This window comes from Helianthus annuus, chromosome 8, assembly GCF_002127325.2.
Source record: "Helianthus annuus cultivar XRQ/B chromosome 8, HanXRQr2.0-SUNRISE, whole genome shotgun sequence".
Classification (NCBI taxonomy): domain Eukaryota; kingdom Viridiplantae; phylum Streptophyta; class Magnoliopsida; order Asterales; family Asteraceae; genus Helianthus; species Helianthus annuus.
Window position 1 is genome coordinate 28,588,063 of NC_035440.2, and position 20,310 is coordinate 28,608,372.

General features: G+C 32.6%; 3 protein-coding genes across 3 annotated transcripts; 2 read left to right on the forward strand and 1 right to left on the reverse strand.

Annotated features, from left to right (window-relative positions):
• The first annotated feature begins 992 nt into the window (after positions 1-992).
• LOC110872497 (protein RDM1) lies at positions 993-2,757 on the forward strand. The gene is made up of 3 exons (XM_022121299.2): positions 993-1,140; positions 1,996-2,161; positions 2,238-2,757. The coding sequence occupies exons 2-3, from the start codon at positions 2,011-2,013 to the stop codon at positions 2,597-2,599; spliced, it is 513 nt and encodes a 170-aa protein (XP_021976991.1). The 5' UTR covers positions 993-1,140; positions 1,996-2,010; the 3' UTR covers positions 2,600-2,757.
• Positions 2,758-3,297: 540 nt separating this feature from the next.
• Positions 3,298-8,412, reverse strand: LOC110872496 (CDP-diacylglycerol--glycerol-3-phosphate 3-phosphatidyltransferase 2). Its single transcript, XM_022121298.2, has 7 exons — positions 7,886-8,412; positions 6,959-7,056; positions 6,823-6,873; positions 6,543-6,656; positions 4,874-4,930; positions 4,024-4,109; positions 3,298-3,722 (listed from the first exon to the last, which is right to left on the reverse strand). The coding sequence occupies exons 1-7, from the start codon at positions 8,223-8,225 to the stop codon at positions 3,602-3,604; spliced, it is 867 nt and encodes a 288-aa protein (XP_021976990.1). The 5' UTR covers positions 8,226-8,412; the 3' UTR covers positions 3,298-3,601.
• A 10,374-nt stretch (positions 8,413-18,786) lies between these two features.
• On the forward strand, positions 18,787-19,317 carry LOC118480937 (glutaredoxin-C1-like). The gene is made up of 4 exons (XM_035975947.1): positions 18,787-18,806; positions 18,870-18,958; positions 19,052-19,150; positions 19,232-19,317. Exons 1-4 carry the CDS (start codon positions 18,787-18,789, stop codon positions 19,315-19,317), a joined length of 294 nt encoding a protein of 97 aa, XP_035831840.1.
• The last annotated feature ends 993 nt before the right edge of the window (positions 19,318-20,310 follow it).

Here is a 20,310-nt window from a genome sequence, read left to right on the forward strand (position 1 = left end):
TACTTGAGGGAGAGGGGTAAGTGGTGGGGCCCAGCATCTTCTCAACCAATCATCCCTCTTTTTTTAATAAAAATGGTTTGGGGGAAACACCTCTTGTGTTTTTGGGCAAGAGAGGAAATGACATGACATATTATGATTGGGTGGGTAAAATTTCCCCCCAACTCATGAGACACAACCCTTAGGCTATGTTCATCGGTGACCTAATGTTAGGTTGATCACCAACAGAGCCGTCCCTGAAAACTCTTGAAAAAATTCGGGCCTCGGGCGACGAAAAAAATTGGGCCCAAAATTATGGTTAAGGGTAAATGAATTATAAAAATAAAAACTTATTGATGGAGTAAAGACTCGAACTTGAGACCTTTAGATTATTTTGAGATGGTTTTACCACTACACCACTAATACTTTTTTGCATAATAAACGGATAATATATACTAAATATATAATTTAATAAATATATACAAGCTTATAAAGACTTTTCGGGCCCTTTGAAATTTTGGGCCTTGGGCGTCGGCACGGGTTTGCCGGACCCAAAGCCGGCCCTGGTCACCAATAAGACAAAAATTTGAGTAATTAAAAAAATAAAAAAAGAAACTAATATCAACCAAAGTTGACAACCATGTTGGTGGAGCAACCTTTGTTGCAACCCATACTAATACCCCTAACAATATAATTAATCAAATAACTTATAATATTTAAACTTTAAAAAAACTAAATACACAGTATTTCTTAATTTTTTTTTGTGAACATCCCGATATAAATTTTTTTAAAAATCGAGTTTGTTTAAAGACATATATTTTTAGGTTGGAATGAATTGAGTTGTGAATATGTGTTAAAAATTGAGTAGGACTGGGTCTGAAAAAAAAAGGATATTAATTTTTTAATAAAAAAATGAGTTGGGTTGAGTCATCAATGGACATAGACTACCCGACCCACTCACCTCTGAATTACTGATTTCCTTTACAACACGGGTTTAGACTTTAGACATTCGGGTCGGGTCACCATATCTTAAAAAACACAGTATAAACACTTTGCAAAGAATTAAAGATCCATTTAACACTTTCCATCTCTAGTAATTGCATGTAACGCCACTTTGAGTCAGAAAGTTCCAACATTCATCATTCTGCCGGAGCCTTTCTTTCTGTAAGTCAAATGCCTATAAACCCTAATTCTCCCTCTTTTAATTCCTTAATTTCACCATTTTTTTTTACCTTTTAGGTTCTGTTATGCAAATTTCACATAATCTGTTCACTTATTATTATAGTTTTTGTCACGAATTCACACAAATTTTGCTTCTATAAAAGCCATACCGAGCTGTAATTAGATGAATACATGTTTTGGTGTCGTTGATTTCATCGATTGGTAATGATTCAAGAACCAATTCACCCAATTGAGTTGTGAAAAATTAGGGTTTATTCATGAATCTGAAAAATTAGGGTTTAGAATAGTAGAAAGGATGTTAAGTTTGACTTGGGTTTCAACTTTCAACTAGAGATGTGTGATGCAAATTGATCACTTTTATATAACACTCGATTTGTTCGTTGCTCATCGGTTGCGTAATATGGCGGCCAACCGGTGTGAAGATTTTCCTGATTTGGGGCATACTCGATTGATGATCGAGTACTGTTTTTGATCTTATATGCATGCTAATTCTAAAATCTCCAAACTAGATTTTTTGCCCGAATTGCAGACCGGTTTTTGACCTGACCCGTTCTTGAATTACAACTCATTTGACATGACCATTTACACTCTTAACACATTTGGAATTCAAATAAAATTTTTAGGAGTAAACGGTGTTATTCTAATCTTAAAATTTTTAGTACTGTGGTTTTGCCTGTTTTGACTGGTTGGTTGGATAAGAATAAAGATAAGCACATTCCATAGATGTACTTTGTAAACAATGCTATTAGATGTATAATGACGGACTCCGGTAAAGACCGGGTGTGATTTTGTTGGGTTGACGGTTGACCCGCAAACATTTATCATTTTTCTTTCCAGGTTGCACGATTCAGTATGAAGAGGGCCATGCCAGCAGAAGCGTTGGCAATATCATCTGATGATGACGATGATCCAGCTCTGTCAAATGGAACCAAACATCTTGCTGTCAAGCGACCGAAAACTGAGTTTACAGTCATCAATCTTGCCAAAAAAGTAGGAACTGAAGGTAATTTGTTACACGTGTTTGATAATCATCACTCTAGCAGTTGACGTTTATAATTCTTGAATTATTTTTGATGCAGAATTACTGATAAGAAGTGCAAAAATGTACCAAGAATACATGAAGCAAATCCCGATTCCAGCTCAGCGTGGGTCAGTCATATCGTTCACTTCATGGAGTGGTTTAGCAAAATCGATGAAACAATTGTACCGGCAGCCGCTGCATTACCTGACAAACGTTCGCGTAAAAGAGTGGGACCGAATGAGAGGCGATGAAGCCATTGAACCGTTGGACACCGTTATTCATCCCTGTAAAGCCGAAACTAACATCTGGCTCATGGAAGAGGTTCATAGGCTCACAGCCTCTCATCAGTTTCTTGCTAAACTGTGGTCAGCTGATCCCATGTACAATGCTTCTATTGATTCTGTTTTCCCCCAGTTATGAAGGCTATTTATGTAATTTTCTTTTACTATTTGGTAGTCTAATACTGCAGCTAGGGTTTGTGATATTTGATTAGCTGTAAGCTTCAACCTTCCAGCTTTTCTTTTGTTCTAACTTAGTTTACTGTTTGCTTTTCTGATAATCCAGTGGAAAAAGTAATAGTGTTTGGTAGAATAACCACCCGAAGTCTCAAACCGAAGGAAGACAGACGGTTTGAGATTTATATGGTTTTGTTTACGGTTCAGTTTTGATGATTCAACAGTCAAACAGGCCGCTTATATTCATGAGCGATCTTTATCATTTTGAAAATCATAATACAACCAACAAATTTTGAAAAATATAAAGTAAGAAAGATTGATCTCAATACAGACCAACTGTTTAAAAACAGATTACATATAAATTTAGTACCTTAAAAAAATTTGTTCAAATCGTATGCATTATATTCATGAGCTATCTTGATTATTTTGAAAATCATACAACTCGGAATGGTTTTGAAAAATAAGAAAGATCGATCTCAATACAGACTAACATATAAAAATTTAGTACCTTAAAATAATTGGTTCAAACCGTTTAGGCGTTAAAGCTGGCCAGTCCGGCAGAACCGCCTATCTAGAAGATGGTTTGTTATATTTTAAGCATTCGCTAATAATTCAGCCTAGAATTATCACAAGTATCGATTCAGTTCATGAACAGTGAACACCTAAAGTAAATCCACAAATAACAATACATAAAACTAAGTCGTACAAAATAGCAAATATACGTCGTATCAAGGGTGAATCTCCCCGACAACAAATAGTTATTTGTTTTATATAACGTTGTTTTCCTCGGTAGAACAAATACATCAGCATGAGGAGAACAAATCGATATTTGAACTACAAAGGATATCTATAGCATATAGTATGAAAAATATAAGAAAACTTGCGTAAAAACAGCAGCTTCAAGTGTGAAGTGAGGAGGGGCAGGTCAAAGCAGCTGTGAGTGTTTGTTTCTCTTCTTAATAAATTGTTACATCAGCAATACTTTGGATATCTTCTTCATATACACAAACAATGACCATACAGCTAGCCCAGCTGACACATAAAGTAAAGCAACACCAGACGTTCCCAGGTTCCCTACCTCTGTAAAACTGCATTTTTAAGGTCAAGATAAACGCTTGTCAGTAACTCAGTATGTCGCTCTAATTACTCAATAGTCCACTCCTGATTTTGACTTTTGAGTAACAGATCATAGTGGGTTCAGGTTGAAATGGGTCCGTTTTTAGTAGAGATAGTTTGACAAAATAAACCAAACCCTTCACGGGTAAATAATTTAGAAAATGTCAACACTAATTTTGAAGTTATAAGATGTTAGCATATGACCATCAGAGAGTCAAAATATGGACTTTTTTTGGGATGGAGGGAATTAAGAACATAATATTGCATACGAACCTGGGATCTCTAATTGCAAGAAGAATGGTTAACGAAGTCATTTGTGTGGCTGTTTTCCACTTTCCCAAATTATTTACAGCAACAGCCTGAAAATCGTGAATTATAAAAGGCATTAACGCATAGTTTCTTAAAATTATAATAGTAAATGCATACACACACACATATAGGGGCATGTACCTTTAGGAACCAATAGTATGTTGAGAACCGTCAGAAGCAAACAAGACGTGTACGTTTCACTTCAATGAAAGATGTAAAACTGAAAAACCAAGATTTGTGTATCTCTCCCCACTCTTTTTTTAATTTTATCTCCTATCTCCTAATTTTTCTAAAAAATATATATAAATATGTGCACATATGCAAATAAATGTGCGTATACAAATTTAGATAAAAGACTATCATTATTATATTTTCCAAAAACAAATCTTTTAAAATTATGAAATCCACATGCATTTTAGTCAATTTATATAACAAATAGTATAACATTTAATGTGGTTCTCACGGTTCTCATCATATTATTGGTTCTGAAATGAATATGTGTGTGTGTGTCGGAGCACGCTCACCACATAAGCACTTGTACTTAGAGCTTTAAAGATATAGTGGAAGAGAGAAAGAGAGAAGGTTATTTGGTTGCATACCGCTTTATGTATTATAGTTAAAGAAATAAGTACGAGTGTTTTATGCGGTTCTCTCAATTCTCTACTTAAAATTGGTCTTGTAAGTTGTATTGAATGGTCATCTCTGTCTCTCTCTCCCCTTATATATATATATGTGTGTATATAAATGTGTATGTATGTATGTGTATGTGTGTGTGTGTACAAGACGATGTTACAAAAGGTGTACAGGAAGATACCCCTGAAAGTTTACTACCCTGTGATGCAGCCCATTCTCTAACTGCAGACATAGTTATCTGGAAAACATTGTGAGCTGTTCATCAGATACTTATACATCATTAAGATTTTTTACAATACCAAAAAGATGTTTCAGGGACTATAGCTATAAAAAATATTTGTTTAGGACCTTTAGGTATAATGTGGAGAAAAGATCCATCAATACATTGAAGTTCTAAACTAAAATATTGTTCACTAAAAATGCGAAAGGCAAAAGACAAGTTGGGCAACTTATATTCCCATTGTCTCAAATATAATATAACCCTTTGCTTCTATGATAAGTTTTCTATTAACTTTAACTTTTGTGTACATTGATAACCATTCCTTGAAATCAGTTGCTTTAAATTCAGACCACAAGTTTCCTTTGCTTTGTGTCCGGTCAAACATAGTATAAAGAGCATTTCAGAGATTTGATAGATAGCTGAACATTTTTAATATATTGTGTCCCGTCACTTATTCAATACATTTCACTTGTCGGTGACTCAGGTCAAACATAGGGCACAATTACCGCTAAGGTCAAGAAAGAAGCATCAGCAAGGTTATGATAAATTTCATGTCCAAAAAACAATTTAAGACCTAATAGTAGATTATAAAAGCAAGAAAAGGCTGACTGCAGAAACAATTTTTTCAGGTATTTGTACATTGCCCAGTGATTAATTAACAAGACAACAACGAAGAGTTTCTGAATGGTGCAAACACAACAAGATTCATGAACAATCCAAATGTATTCAGTGGTCAAAAGTGAGTTTTACACTGATACGTACCTAAAAAGCATGTTCATCAACTTAAGGTCATAGTATCAAACATGATGGAAAGGTATGTTCATGCCTAATGACAAGTGTCGTGAAAGAAGATAACTTTTATGCAGGACATATACATGTTCCATGTGCCAACAGACAAACAAATAATAGCCTAACTCGCAATTCCTTAATAATGCTAAAGTCCTTTAATTAGTTCAAAGAAAAAAAATAGGAGCACCAATGTGTCATATTGGTATTCCAATTAATAGGAAAAGGAGCATCAGATTGTGTTTGGCAGCTTTACCATTTATGTTTGGCAGATTTGAGCTAATGTCAGAACATCTCATTTCTGTAATGTGTACAAGCACAATTTCTAGCTAGCATCACTTACAATTACTCAAAAAAGGTAATAGTGTTTTGTTCCATGTTAGCGGTTAATAATTAGCCAGTAATCTGACTAAGAGCAAATTGAAAAAAGATGATCAGATGATACAACTAAAAAAGTAAAAATATTCAAATATCTCATTTCTGTGATGTGTGTACAATTGTGGTTTCTAGCTATCACATTTACAATTATTCAAAAAAAAGGTAAATGTGTATGTGTTCCAAGTTAGCAGTTAAAAATTAGCCAGTGAACTGACTAAGAGCCTTAATTTTTTTAATGAAAAACGATGACAAAATGATGCACCTATTAATATTGAAATATCGCGTTTCTGTGATGTGTACAAGCACGGTTTCTAGCTAACATTATTTACAATTTAAGAAAAAAAAAGTTACTGTGTATCTGTCCGGAGTTAGCGGTCAATAATTAGCCAATGATCTGACTACAAGCTGATTCAATTTTGATGTAAAAAGATCACTGTGTTAACATTGTGTAAAGCCTGAGCATTACCTCTCTGCCAATAATTGCAATTGATGGTACAGTCAATAACCAGGGCAATTGTCCAAGCATAGCAGCTTCTGGAGGTTTGGTACATAACAAGACCAACGTAGTAGCAACCATAAGCTGCACATAAACATGAAAGTTTAAACAAATATATAATGATTGATAGAAAAATTGAATGATATTATAGTTGTTGAGAAGGATGCCCAAGGGTAAACCACAAAAAATATATAATTAAAAGAAAACTATTGATAGTAATGTCCAAAGAAAGAATCAGGTAAAGCCATACCTTATCAGCCACTGGATCTAAAAATGCACCAAAGGCAGTTCCTAAGTTCATCTAAAATGCATCAAACAAGATAAATTTATTTGGAATGAAAGCTTTCTTAATCTTCGTTTAAAAGTTCAAAACATAAAATGCATACTTTTCGTGCAAGATACCCATCAAGCCAATCTGTAATTGCTGCAGCAATGAAGATGCCTGTGGTCACAGCTGTCCCCAATCGACTATTCATATAAAAAGCTAATAACATTTAAAAAAAGTCTGTTAGTATCAAAGTCACAATACACAAAACAGAAAGTAACAAACAGTAATCTCAGGTTCCTTCTGACCATTTCAATCTAACCAAAACCAAATGCCAATGTAGCAGGAAGTCACAACTCACAACCATACGAGCAGACAAACAGTTAAAAAGAAGTCACAACTCACAACATGCATCAAATTTGAACACCAGATTCAAGAGGTAGCTTGTCTTCACATTCATAACTTTCACAGATTATCATGTATCACAAACAACACAACAAAGAAACTGCTGGCACCTGGCAGAATGCTTCAACTTAAATTGTTTTTCGTACATTAATATGATCTGGTGTTCCATGCATATACTGTATACATAAAACAGGAAGAAACAAAAACTTAAGTTTCTCTAAGCACATTTTTTTCTCCAAACAAATGCTTCATATCACATAATGCCTCCAAAGTCCAAACGGCATAAACTAGAGTAACAAACTTTCATATAGTTCTACATACATTACAAATTATGAGCAGCAAATTAAAACAAACAGGCAATCAACAAGGAGATAACAATTGAAATAATCTAACATCAATCTGCAATCAACTATCTAAACCTACAAATCTCAAATCAAACGAAAGTCCTCCATCGTTTTGCCTCAATTCCTCACCATCTACAAATTTTAACCTCCATAAATCTACCTAAACAGCACATCTATCAACAAAATCAACAACACGTCCACAATTACACAAAATGCAATTAAAATCCTTCAATCTTCAAGCACAAACGGTCTAAATTAAACGCACAAACATCCAGAATAAAAGTTAAACGATGACGTACTGCTAACGATAACCGGAATCGCCACAACGCGTCCGATTGTTAAGATCGTAGGCAACGTCAGCAGCTTATTCGCCGGATTTTGCTTCAAACGCTTAGACTTCACGTTCCGATGGTTCTCCGGCGACAATGTAGACACGACATCGGAGCCGCGATCGTTTACGGATCCCATGGCGACGTTACCACGGCTAAAATCCTCTCCTCCGTTATCTATACACGAATACCTCAATTTCTGACCACGAAACCCTAGTTTATTATTGATATTATTATCGTTGCTGTTATTATCGTGCGCAGAGGTCGCAATCGTACAGGTTGTTGTTGTCCTCCACCAGCTCGAGCACATCGCCGGTGGCGTCGTGGATATTCCGGTGGCGGTTGCGCGGCGGAGCCACCAGTACTGACGCCGTTGGTGGAGGGAGATGGAAGATACGGTTGTGAGTTTTTGAGGAGATTGTATTGGTGGTAATGGATGGGGGTGGGGGGTTAAATAGGGTGCGCATTTGGCGTTTATGTTAGCACGTAAAGTATGCACTGGCTTACGTTAGTATGTTTGGTGATTATGATAATATCTTTGTGTTAATGATTAAAGTTTCACGTCTGAAACGACTCGTTCACCGGCAAAATCTCTCTGTTACAGATCTCGGCTTGGAAGTACCTTTAAAGTACCATTAACATAGCACCATGTACAATTATCGATTATTATGTGTTTTTCATCAAAAATGCCGTTTACTTTTTAAAAAAAAAAAACTTTTAGTAAAATAAAGACAAAACAAAGCTTTTATGATTTTTATATTAAAGTACTAGGTTATAACCCCGTGTATTATACGGGGTTGAATAAATAAATTTTGTATACTAAATTATAAAACAATATATCTTTAAAAATCTCATTTATTGTACGTGTTGAATAAATGTAATTTTATACACCAAATAAAAAGGTTATATCTTTAAAATCACGTGTATTACACAGGTTGAATAAATGTAATATTGTTTAACAAATAATAAAATAATACATCTTTTAAAAACCTCCTGTATTACACGAGTTGAATAAATGTAATTTTATATACCAAACAATAAAAAATTACATCTTTAAAAATATGCGCATTACACGTTTTGAATAAATGTAATTTTCTGTACTAAATAATTAAAAATATATATCCTTAAAAAACCCCGTGTATTTTACGAATTGAATAAATCTAATTTTACATATCAAATAATAAAAAAGTTATATATTAAAAAACCTCATGTGTTACATGGGTCGAGTAAATGTAATTTTATATAGTGAAAATAAAAATATTTAATATATTAATACAAAGTTTGGTTTTCGTGATAAAAATAGATTATTCTGTTGTTGCAAAATTTGTTAACAAAATCTCAATAAATTTAACCCTTTATTTAAAAATCCGTAAATATATAAATGATAAATAATATTAGTTAATTTTATTTTAAGTTTCGTCAAATTTTTTTGATACCAAACTAAACAAAACGTTCAAATATAATTAATTCAAATAAATAATATTATAAATGAGAAGAAGATTAAACTAAATAATAATTATACATAAGATATTAAATTAGTAATATTTATCATGATTAATCTCACACCTCCATCCATGAACATTCATCCATGATCATTGAATTATTGTTATTATCATTATTTGGTTGGATTAATGTTAAAACCAGATTATCACTTGAAGCAGAATCCATCAGTGGTATGTATATATGTTGTTTAGATGTGTAATAAATATTATTATAATCACTTTAATGAATCTTTGAGGTGTTAGGATTAAAAGATAAAACCATAAAAATGAAATCAATGTAAAATAAGAATATACACGTCACAAATTATGCTAAAATTTTTGTACATTAATTATATTATTAAATTAAATAATATTTAGTAGGAGAGTTATCTATAATTAATTAGAAGAAATTAAACTAAAATAATAATTATCTTAAGAGATGGCCTAATATGATGACAAGTGTCCCTAAAGTGGTTTCTTTTATTATATAGTATAGATTTATCAGTTGAGTAAATTACTGTTTTGGCTTCTGTGGTTTAGGCAGTTAAACTTTTCAGCCAAAAAAAAAATCTTTTAATATATCAGACTCCGAGTTTGCATTTTATAACGTTTTTGGCACCTGACATCAACCTTATTATTTTTTTGCAGTTAAGTGTAAGGTTAATTAGGTGATTATTTACCTGGGAGATTGTTTTTGATAATTACAAAGTATTTTTCATATTTAAGAGATTATTAATTATTAATGCAATTAATCAAGTATTTTTTATTATTTCATTATTTTCATGATTATTATTTAAGAAAATATGTTTTATATATACAAATAAATATGTATTTTCAGTAAGCGTTTGTTTTTTTTTTTTATAAACGTCCTTTTTAAAATCATTTGTTTTTTAACCTTTTTTAACCGTATATCGTTTTTAGAATTATTCCTTTTTAACCGTTTGTTTATTAAAATCGTTCTTTTTAAAGTTGTTTGTCTTTTTAAGTTTTTGAAACAATTCCTTTTATTTCGTTCTTTTTAAAATCATTTTTAAACAGTTCGTTTTTTAAGTCGTTGATTTTTAAAAGCATTTTTTTAAACCCTTCTAGAGCCCTTTTTGAAATCATTCATTTTTTAAAACAGCTTTTATTAAAACAAACGGTTAATGAAATACATATTTATTTGTATATTTAAAACGCATTTTATTAAATAATAATCATGAAAATAGCAAAATAATAAAAAAAAACCCGAGTAATTGTATTAAGAATCTCTTAAATATTAAAAGAACTTTGTAATTATCAGAAACAACCCCTAAGGTATATAATGACCTAATTACCCTTATCCTTAACTACAAAAAGTAACAAAGTTAGTGTGAGGGGCCAAAATTGTTATAAAATGCAAACTCATGGCCTGATATGTTAAAAGATTTCTTTTTAGACTGAAAGTGTTAAACTGACTAAACCATATGGGTCAAAACAATAATTTACATTTATCAATTATATATCTATGTTTTTCTATATGCCCTATATACCTGGTTTAAAAATAAAGTGACCTTTAATAAATTTATTCGTGTGATGATTATACATTCAAAATGTTTCTTTAACATAAATTGAATAACTTACAAAATATATTTCATTAATGCACTAAGGGTGGATGGGGTCCACCCCACCACTCTTTCGGAAAGATGCTCTATGTCGGATAAAAGCGAGCAAGAAGCTTGGGAAGAGGGAAAGGGGTGCGGGATATACACCTCGGGATAGGCAAATACTTGTGAGAGAACGAAAAAAAAAGGTTGTAGGAGTCGAGGGAACACCACGCCCTCCATATGAGAACTCCAAAGTTGTGGGACCGAAGGTAGAGGCAGATATAGAGTATATTAAAGGGTAACCCTCGTTCCCTCTTGATCCTCCGATGGTAGTATAACTTTTGAAAAAATTTGACTTTTTTTTGGATTGTGTTGCCTCTTTAGATTTTTTTTATTAAACATTGCCCTTATAATGATTATTTAGATCCGCCTCGAAGGGTTTTGGGTTGCTCCCACTCCCATCACCCTAGCATCATTGTAATTAGTGGACATGATTTGAAATCATTTAAAAGTAATTTGAAATTATTCAAAACGAAAATGTTGTATTTTTTTGGGATATACCAAATAAGTTGGTGTTGTGTTTTCTAATACATTTAAACTATTTTAGAATTATATCCGAGGGTGGAAGTTGGCCACAAAGTCTATTTTTCCTACAAAGTGTAAAAGTCATAAAACATCATAATTTCAGCCATAAAACACACTCAAAACCCACAAATAACAAAATAGAGATTACTAAAACACCATATTTGTGCGTTTTGTGTTGTGTTTTGGATGATAAGACTTTGATTATCGAATGAATAATATTAGTGTGTTTTATGTTGATTATCATGTTGTGTTTTATATTCAGAGTTCTACGATGGTGTGTTTGAAGTTTTTATGGACTGTTAAGGTTTGGATATTGAGTTTTAGTGATATTCACTCTGTTATTTGTGGATTTTAAGTGTGTTTTATGACTTTGTATACTTTATAAGAAAAATGAACTTTGTAGTCGAACACCACCCTTATATCGGGTATTATTAAATTTAGCTAACACAATAATTAATGTTTAACAAAAAGACCAAATAAATTTATTAAAGGCATTATTATTTATTTAACTTTATAGTTACTTATTAAATTTATATACCTAATTTCAAACTTGTATCATGGCTAAACACAAAAAAACACCTTTTCTTTTTGTGTAGAATGACATTGACAACAGAGAAAATTGCTAATTAACGCATGCATACAAGTCGCCCCATTCACGTTAACCTGGAAATTATCCCTTTTATCAGAGTTTAACACGCAACACATGCTATATTGCTTCTCAATAGGTTTAGGTTTGAGTCTTTCTAATATTTAAAGTGGGTTCGTTGAATGTCAAGTTGGCCCAATAAAGTGTGTTGTAAACATAAAACCTTATACCATGTGTAGTGGTTAACACCTCATCTTTAGACGTTTTACGCTATATGGCAACCCAACCAGCAATGAGGCATTAGGGGAGGGGGGGTGGTTCACTAGTGATAGAATTCTATCACTCACAAGCACTAATCAAGTTCCGCCATGTCATCGACCATTTTTCCATCACTCACAACCTTTTTTAGTGGGGGTGGTCATCACTCATCACCACACCCAACAATTTTCCCCCAACCAACAATTCCACTCACAAAACCAACCCATCACGCGTTGAAAATATAACGAAAATGGATTTTCGTTAACATATAACGCGTTATATGTTTTAGTGGGGGTGGGAGAATTGTTTTATCACGCGTTGTTGTTCCATCCCGTGATACTATCACGGACGAGCCCGTCCACCCTTATGTGGCGTTTTCTAAAATGGGTGTAGTGGGGATGTCGGCATTGTGGGGCATTATTTTTGTAATAAAATTAAATAAAAAAAATCAAAAAATCTGATTGGTTTTACAAAAAGAAAAATGAAGGTGATTGGACACAAGATATGGGCATGGGCGTGGAATATAGGACGCCCCAAACCTTTTTTTGCATAAAAAACGCCCACGGGGCCGAGGAAGGGCGTGGTTGGGGCATAAAAACGCCCAAAAGGCAACGAGAGTACGGGTGGTCTTAATGCTAAAAGGGGTATTGATAACATGTCATTATACATTGATCCTAAAATATATTCATATTATGCTTTTGATCCATAGAATTGAGAATTACAAATTTAATTTGATTATTTGCTCAAATGTAACACAGCTGGTTAATCGAAAGGATGTTAGTTTTTTGTTTACACAAATTGTTTAACTTGATAAAATACACTTTGCGGAAAAACAGCCCTATTTCTTAAAAAATAAAAATAAAAAACAAAAGAAATCACTTTAATACAGTACACTTGTTTACAAAAGATAAAGTCTACTTAACCTGAGACTTTTGATGTTATTCATCGCATTAACTTTACCTAAAAATACGTACACATATATTAAGTTCGCATAAGCTAAATAAGCATCCATGGTCAACCAAAAGTCTAAAATACATATCAATTATCAAACCAAGTAGAAATTCAATTATGACGGATGGTACATTGGGTGGCATACCACAAATTGCCCCAGTGATCCTACTTAGCATATAAGATATCAAAGGGGAACCAACGTAGATCCATTCTCAGCAAACGTATAGTATGCTAGGTGGGCGTACCACACGTTGGTATCTATGTATTTTTGTCAACAACTCGATTTGCTTTGATTTTGATATGTACTTCATCACGTACCTTAACTCTACATGTATACACTCGGTATAAAACACACCACGTGCATTAAAACATCTCTTTAGAGTGTAGACTTCTAGTTTAACTTCAAATTTAAGATACTTAAGAAAATCTATAATACATCTAATGTAACTCTTGATGCATAAAGAACTTGTCATTTACCATTTTGTGATATTAATGAAATATTCAATGAATATAAAATAATATAAAATTTAATGACATAAATTCTACAAACATAATTTTTATTTAAAACATTATATTTAATTTTTTATTCATTTTTTTAATAATAAGCTTGGTATTTAATAACATGTATTGGTCAGGTCGGGCATCATGTTGCGTTAGAAACATGTCACATAAAAGGGGTTATTCCAGTTCGAGTCAAAACAATTTTGAGTCACACCATAGTATAAGTCACGTGGGGTTAGATACGCTCTCAGAAAGAGCTATATTTATATTTATATAACTAAATACTATTTGGATTATATCATATGTATGTTACTTCAAATTAATAAAAAAAATTCACATTTACAAGTTGTATTTTTATAAATACTATTTAAATTAAGTATTGTCTTATTTAAATGGTCAAAACAGTTTCAGATCATACCAATGTTTAAGGTAGTTCTGATTAGATTGCTTCTTCAAAGGATCTTCATTTACTATTTATATTTTTATAACTAAATACTATCTAAATTATATCTTATTTATAGTTCTTTAAATTAAGATTGAACTAGCATTTACTATTTATATTTTTATACCTAAATACTATTTAAATCATTTCTTATTTATAATACTTTGAGTTAAGATTTAAATTTACTTGTACTATTTATATTTTTATAACTATACACTAGTTAATTAGATGAATTTAATATTGTAATTTTAAATTTTATTCATCTATGGTTTCTTTATTAACTAGTAGGTTTTCCCCCGCGCTATGCGGCGGTAACTCAGTTATTATCAGTTCGGTTGGGTTCGTTTCAATCCCAACACTCGTTATAGTAACTGAAAGAGAAAACTAAAGAAATAAAGTCGGGATATGCTTAAAAGGATATCGACACATCTTTTAAATCAATCAAAAACCTTAAAAACGAATACCGGTTTCTAATATTGCCGGTACCAGTACCGATGTTATTTGGTTGAAATCGATTAGATGCGTCCCATACCGAGACTCGTATACTTTACAATAAAACAAATACATTTTTAATATTGCTATCGGCACTCGTATAATATATAATACAAAAAATATGTTGTTTTGAATACAAAAAAAAGTAAATACTATACATCATCGGTTCCGGTTCTATTTGGTATGATAGCGACACGATATCAATTTTCATGAAAAATTGTTCCACAATGTTTAAAAAGTATAGTTACATAGTTAGATTAAAAAAACTAACATGAGCAAGGTATTAAAAAATAAACTAAATGATAAATAATCTTTTATCAAAAAACTCAAAAAGAATATTTAAAAAATTCAAAACACTATTCATCACCAATTTAAATTAATATATATAATATCTGGTATTCAATAACACCTATTGGGCGGGTTGAGTCAGGAAACATGTTGTGTGAAAAGAGGTCACATAAAAATGGTTGTTTTGGTTTGAGTCAAAACAGGTTCCGGTTAAAACAATTTCGGGCTAGACCAGTGTTTAATGTAGGTCGTGTTAGAGTGCGCTACCCAAAATAGCTACATTACTATTTATATTTTTACAACTAGATACTATTTAAATTAAATGACCTCACTGAAGGGTGTGGGGATCATGGTTAGGGCATGATTCGCCACGTAGGAACATGAACGGAAGGTTACACCACCCCCTTGTCTGATCTACCATGGTTCGGATGGATTAAACCATGGCAACCATGGTTCTCTTTTCCATTTTTCAAGATTTCATTTCCTTTTTATTTAGACAAAAATAAATTAAAATAAATAAGGGGATAGTGGTTTGGGTCATGACCACACCTTTAGGGTAGTGACTTTGGATGGTGGATTAGAGATAGGTGATATGACGCTGACGTGTAAGGTCATGGTGGTCATGAGGTTCATGACCACACCCTATAGCCTAATACTTTAAATTTAGATTTTTATAACCACATACTACTTATATAGAGGGTCAAAACAGTTTCGGATCAAATCAGTGTTTAAGGCAGGTCGGATTAGATTACGTTCTCCAAAAGAGCTAATTTTTATTTATATTTTATAACTAGATACTATTTAAATGGGTTAGGTTAAAATGAGAACCACCTTGAGTTGTGAGAACCATGAGAACTAGGTCTTTCAAAAGGCTTTTCCAAAAAAAAATCTAAAAAATCTTAAAAAAATCACTTGTTTCTACAAAAAAAAAATAATAAAATAAAAAATGCCACATACACAAATTTACATGAGGTGTAAAAAAAATATTTATCGTCGTAACAAATTTTACATCAGCGTGTAAACAAAATTTACATCAGGCAAAACTACCGACTCGACAATTTTTTTTACAGTTGTGTTTATAATATTTTCATCTACGTTTGTGCAAAAAATTATGTGCCAACTTGCGCGGGAAGCAGTAGTTCTTATGGTTCTCACAACTCGTGATGGTTCACATTTGAACCGAAGCCCTATTTAAATTGTGTTTTATTTACAATACTTTAAATTAATATTTATACTTACATTAACATTTATATCTACTATCTATCTCTTATATTAAAGCAAAATAATGTTGACCATTATGTGGCATATCTCTTTAGCCAGATAATTCATTTTTGAGCGCCATTTTTCTCTATTCTCTCTATTCTCATTCAATTAATCAATTCTTTCATTCTTCTTTCAAAGTCTCCTTTGATTATATATGGAAGGTTGAATAATTAATCAATTACCGGAAGAAGTTTTTGGAAATTATAGAAGCGTTTCCAACTTTACGTTCTATATACAATTTAGGGCTTTTAATCGGAGGTTTCAAAGGAACACTGAAGTCGCCTGTTTTGATTTATCTTCATCATCATCCTTCGAAACTGAATCATAGGTAAGTTGGTTTCCATCTCTGTTTGTGATTTTGTATTTGTTATAAGAAAACCCTAATTTGGTTGTATGATTTGTATGTTGTTGTTGTTGTTGATTAAGCCGCTAATTCTTTTTTATATGCGGTTTTAAGCAGTTCATTGTTCTAATTTGTGTGTTTATTGGTGTTATTATACACCCTAATGGCATTAAACACCGGATTGAGATCATTATCTTCCAAATTGATTACTTCTGTCTATTCTTCTCTCGCTACATCTGGTAAGAATCAGTGACCTAATCTCTTTCGTAACGTTTGAGTTTCAAACAATAGCTGATGATTCTGTGAAATTTGTTTGATATGTTTGTAGTCATATTAAGAGAGATGATCCCTCTCACATCAACAAAAATGCTCTGGTCAAGTGAAAATTGGACAAGTAACAAAATTCTTTAATGTTTCATATGATGTTATATTATATATTTAAATAACAAAAAAAGTTTATGTGTTTTTGCAGTGGGTTCAAAAAGTGGCTGCCTACCAGGTGTTTGATCAACTGCTTCCCATTTTATATGTATTATTTCGGATATTGTGTTTTGAAGTTGAAGTTGATTTTGTGTTTATTTCAGATTCAGGGTCTAGGTTGCCTCTTAAACGGGTCATAATTGTCTTAGAAAGTGGCTGCCTACCAGGTGTTTGATCAATTGTCTCCCATTTTATATGTATTATTTCATATATTGTGTTTTGAAGTTGTTTATGTGTTTATGTCAAATCCAGGGTCTACGTTGCCTCTTAAACGGGTCATAACTGTCTAAGAAAGTGGTTGCCTACCTGGTGTTTGATCAGTTGCCTCCAATTCAGCTCTTTTTATGGCTGATTACACTCACATTGTGTTTCTCTACACAATCAATGTGATGTGTTTTTGGTGTTCTTTTTCATTTTCTTCCGGTCTTCTTAAACAATCAATGTGATGTGTAGGTAGGGTGTTCAATTAACACACGACTCCAGTTGTGACTTAAACCGCATTTCCCTAAGGTATTGTTACAAGTTTTAAGTTAAAATGGTTTGTTGATGGAGGAGTTGCATGTTTTTTATGTGTTTTTTGATGATTGGTTACATGGGTAGTTATAAAAATATGTTTTTTTGGGTCTTGGTTATTGGTTATTGGTAGGCATTAAAATGTATCAAAACAAGATTCAAGAAAAAAAATAAAAACTTTGATAATGAAGAAATTGCAAGTTGGTTCTGTGTTTTTTGATGATTGGTTACATGGGTAGTTATAAAAATGTGATTTTTTTATAGTTTTTGATTATTGGTAGTCATTAAAATGTATTAAAACAAGATTCAAGAAAAAATAAAAACTTTGATAATGAAGAAATTGCAAGTTGTTTATGTGTTTTTTGATGATTGGTTACATGGGTTGTTAACAAAATTTGTACTGTATGAATTTGACTGGATTAGGAAACAATGCATGTTTTTGAGTAATAATTGATCATTGTGGTTCATTATGTATTGTCAATGATTTTGCATGTGATGTGTTAGCTCTATTGGAAAGTTAACATTAGTTTACTAATTCAGCATCTGATGCTGTGAAATTAGATGATGCTAAAGTTGCATACAAGTAAAGTAACGATTATATTAGTGTTCAAGATACTTGAATGTGGCTATTGATAATACATTAACACTTATGATTAAGTTTGTTGAGTGGCATAAAAACACGATCATATTGGTGATTTATTTGATATATCATATATGTAGACTAGCATGAATGGATGGAGGAATAAAGTAAACGATTACAACCTATATTTTGTACTTGGGATCTTTGGGAGTATTTAAAGGAATGGAGTGCATATGGAGCTGGAGTTCCTCTTGTGTTGAATGAAAGTGATTCAGTTGTTCAATACAATGTTCCTTATTTGTCCAACATTCAACTTTATGTAGATACGACAACACCCCTAACCAAAAGAAGGTGAGTATTATAGTTTTTATTTACTAACAAGCATTTTCGATTAGTTTATCTTGCTGAATGATGTTATATTTATCATAGATTTATAGCTAATCTCTCGGATCAACAATTAGGAATTTAACTTGATTCCTAATAACAAGTGTTACTGTAAGAACAGTTAAGTTCCCTTTTTCACGACAAATCGTGAAAGTATAGATGCAAAGCTATCTTTCTTGGTTTGTCTTGATGAATGATGTTGTGTGATTAAGAACTAAGAAATTTTAACTTGATTTTGGCAGCAAGACTTGGTGTGGCTATTGCAAGAGCGTGAAGAAACTGTTCTCTGAGCTTAACGTGTCCTACAAGGTTATCGAACTGGATGAAGAAAGTAAGTAGTGACTTTTGACTCTTTCGATGAATTGATTCATATCGGAGTTTGTATCAATAACATTTGAAGAAGTAATATGCATGGATTTGATAGGTGATGGAGGTGAAATCCAATCCACTCTAAAGGAGTGGACCGGTCAGAGTATTGTTCCTAATGTATTCATAGGTGGGAAGCACATTGGTGGCTCGGATGGTAAGTTGTTTGAGCAATTTTGTGTCTGTTTTTGAGTGTTTGTTGATCTCGGATTGATTGATATTGTGGTCTTTTATGCACCTATTATGGAGAAGCATCGAGCTGGGAAGCTGGTGCCGTTGCTAACTGAAGCAGGTGTCATTGCGAATGCCTCTGCACAGCTCTGAAAATTGGTGTCATGAATAAGATGATTAAGTTGGATGAGTACGGTATCGGTACCGAAATTCGCCAAATATGGATACCGGTACCGAAAATGTACGGTACGGTACCGGTATTTAAAAGTTTAGGTTAACATTTCTAAGTAGTATAATTTATTGTAAGACCACCCGTGTAGCACACGGGAACTTAGACTGGATATGATATTTATTCGCTCTATTAGTGAACATGCTTACTTTCTTCATTTTAAAAACACCACTCAATTCAATCTAACGATTTCAAAGTGTAGAAAGAAATATACACTACTTCAAATCTCAGTGGTAGTGGGATCATTGGCTCCCTGGAGTTGCTTACTTCCACATCCTGTTTCCTGAATATTCCAGTTTTTAATATTCAAAATTTATAGGTATTAGTTGTGCTTTTGGCATTATTTAGTATCTAAAAATACATTTATTCAACTGTGTAATATGCTAATATATTTGTTGATGACAGTGTGATACATGTGGAGATGCAGGGCATGAGGACTTACTTGCTATATGATGTAGATGTCTTGATGGTGCTGACCACACGTAAGTCTATTTATTGATATTAAATGGGATTTTTTTTGTATTAATAAATTGTTAAATTGTTAGTTTTTGGATATTTTGCTAGCAATTGCATGAAAGAATGATAAATAAAGTTCTCGAATGTGATTGGGTATGTGAAGAATGCGAAAAAGAGGAAACTAAAATCACAAACCGACAAGAATAACACAGGGACTTCAACTGAAAAGACCATTCTTCACATTCAAAGGTTGCGAAAGCACGTGGAAAAAGACTTGCAGACGAATTAGAGTCGTCGTTTAAAAATCGGTTGTGGTGCTATTACCCGACGGCAAGGTAAGGGTTGATGACCTAGAGCTTCGTGTTTACGTTTCTATTGCATTTTTTTTAATTTTTTTGGGTGTGCAGGAATATTGATGACGTGGACGAGATAAATGAGCAAACTGAAAACATGAAACTAGT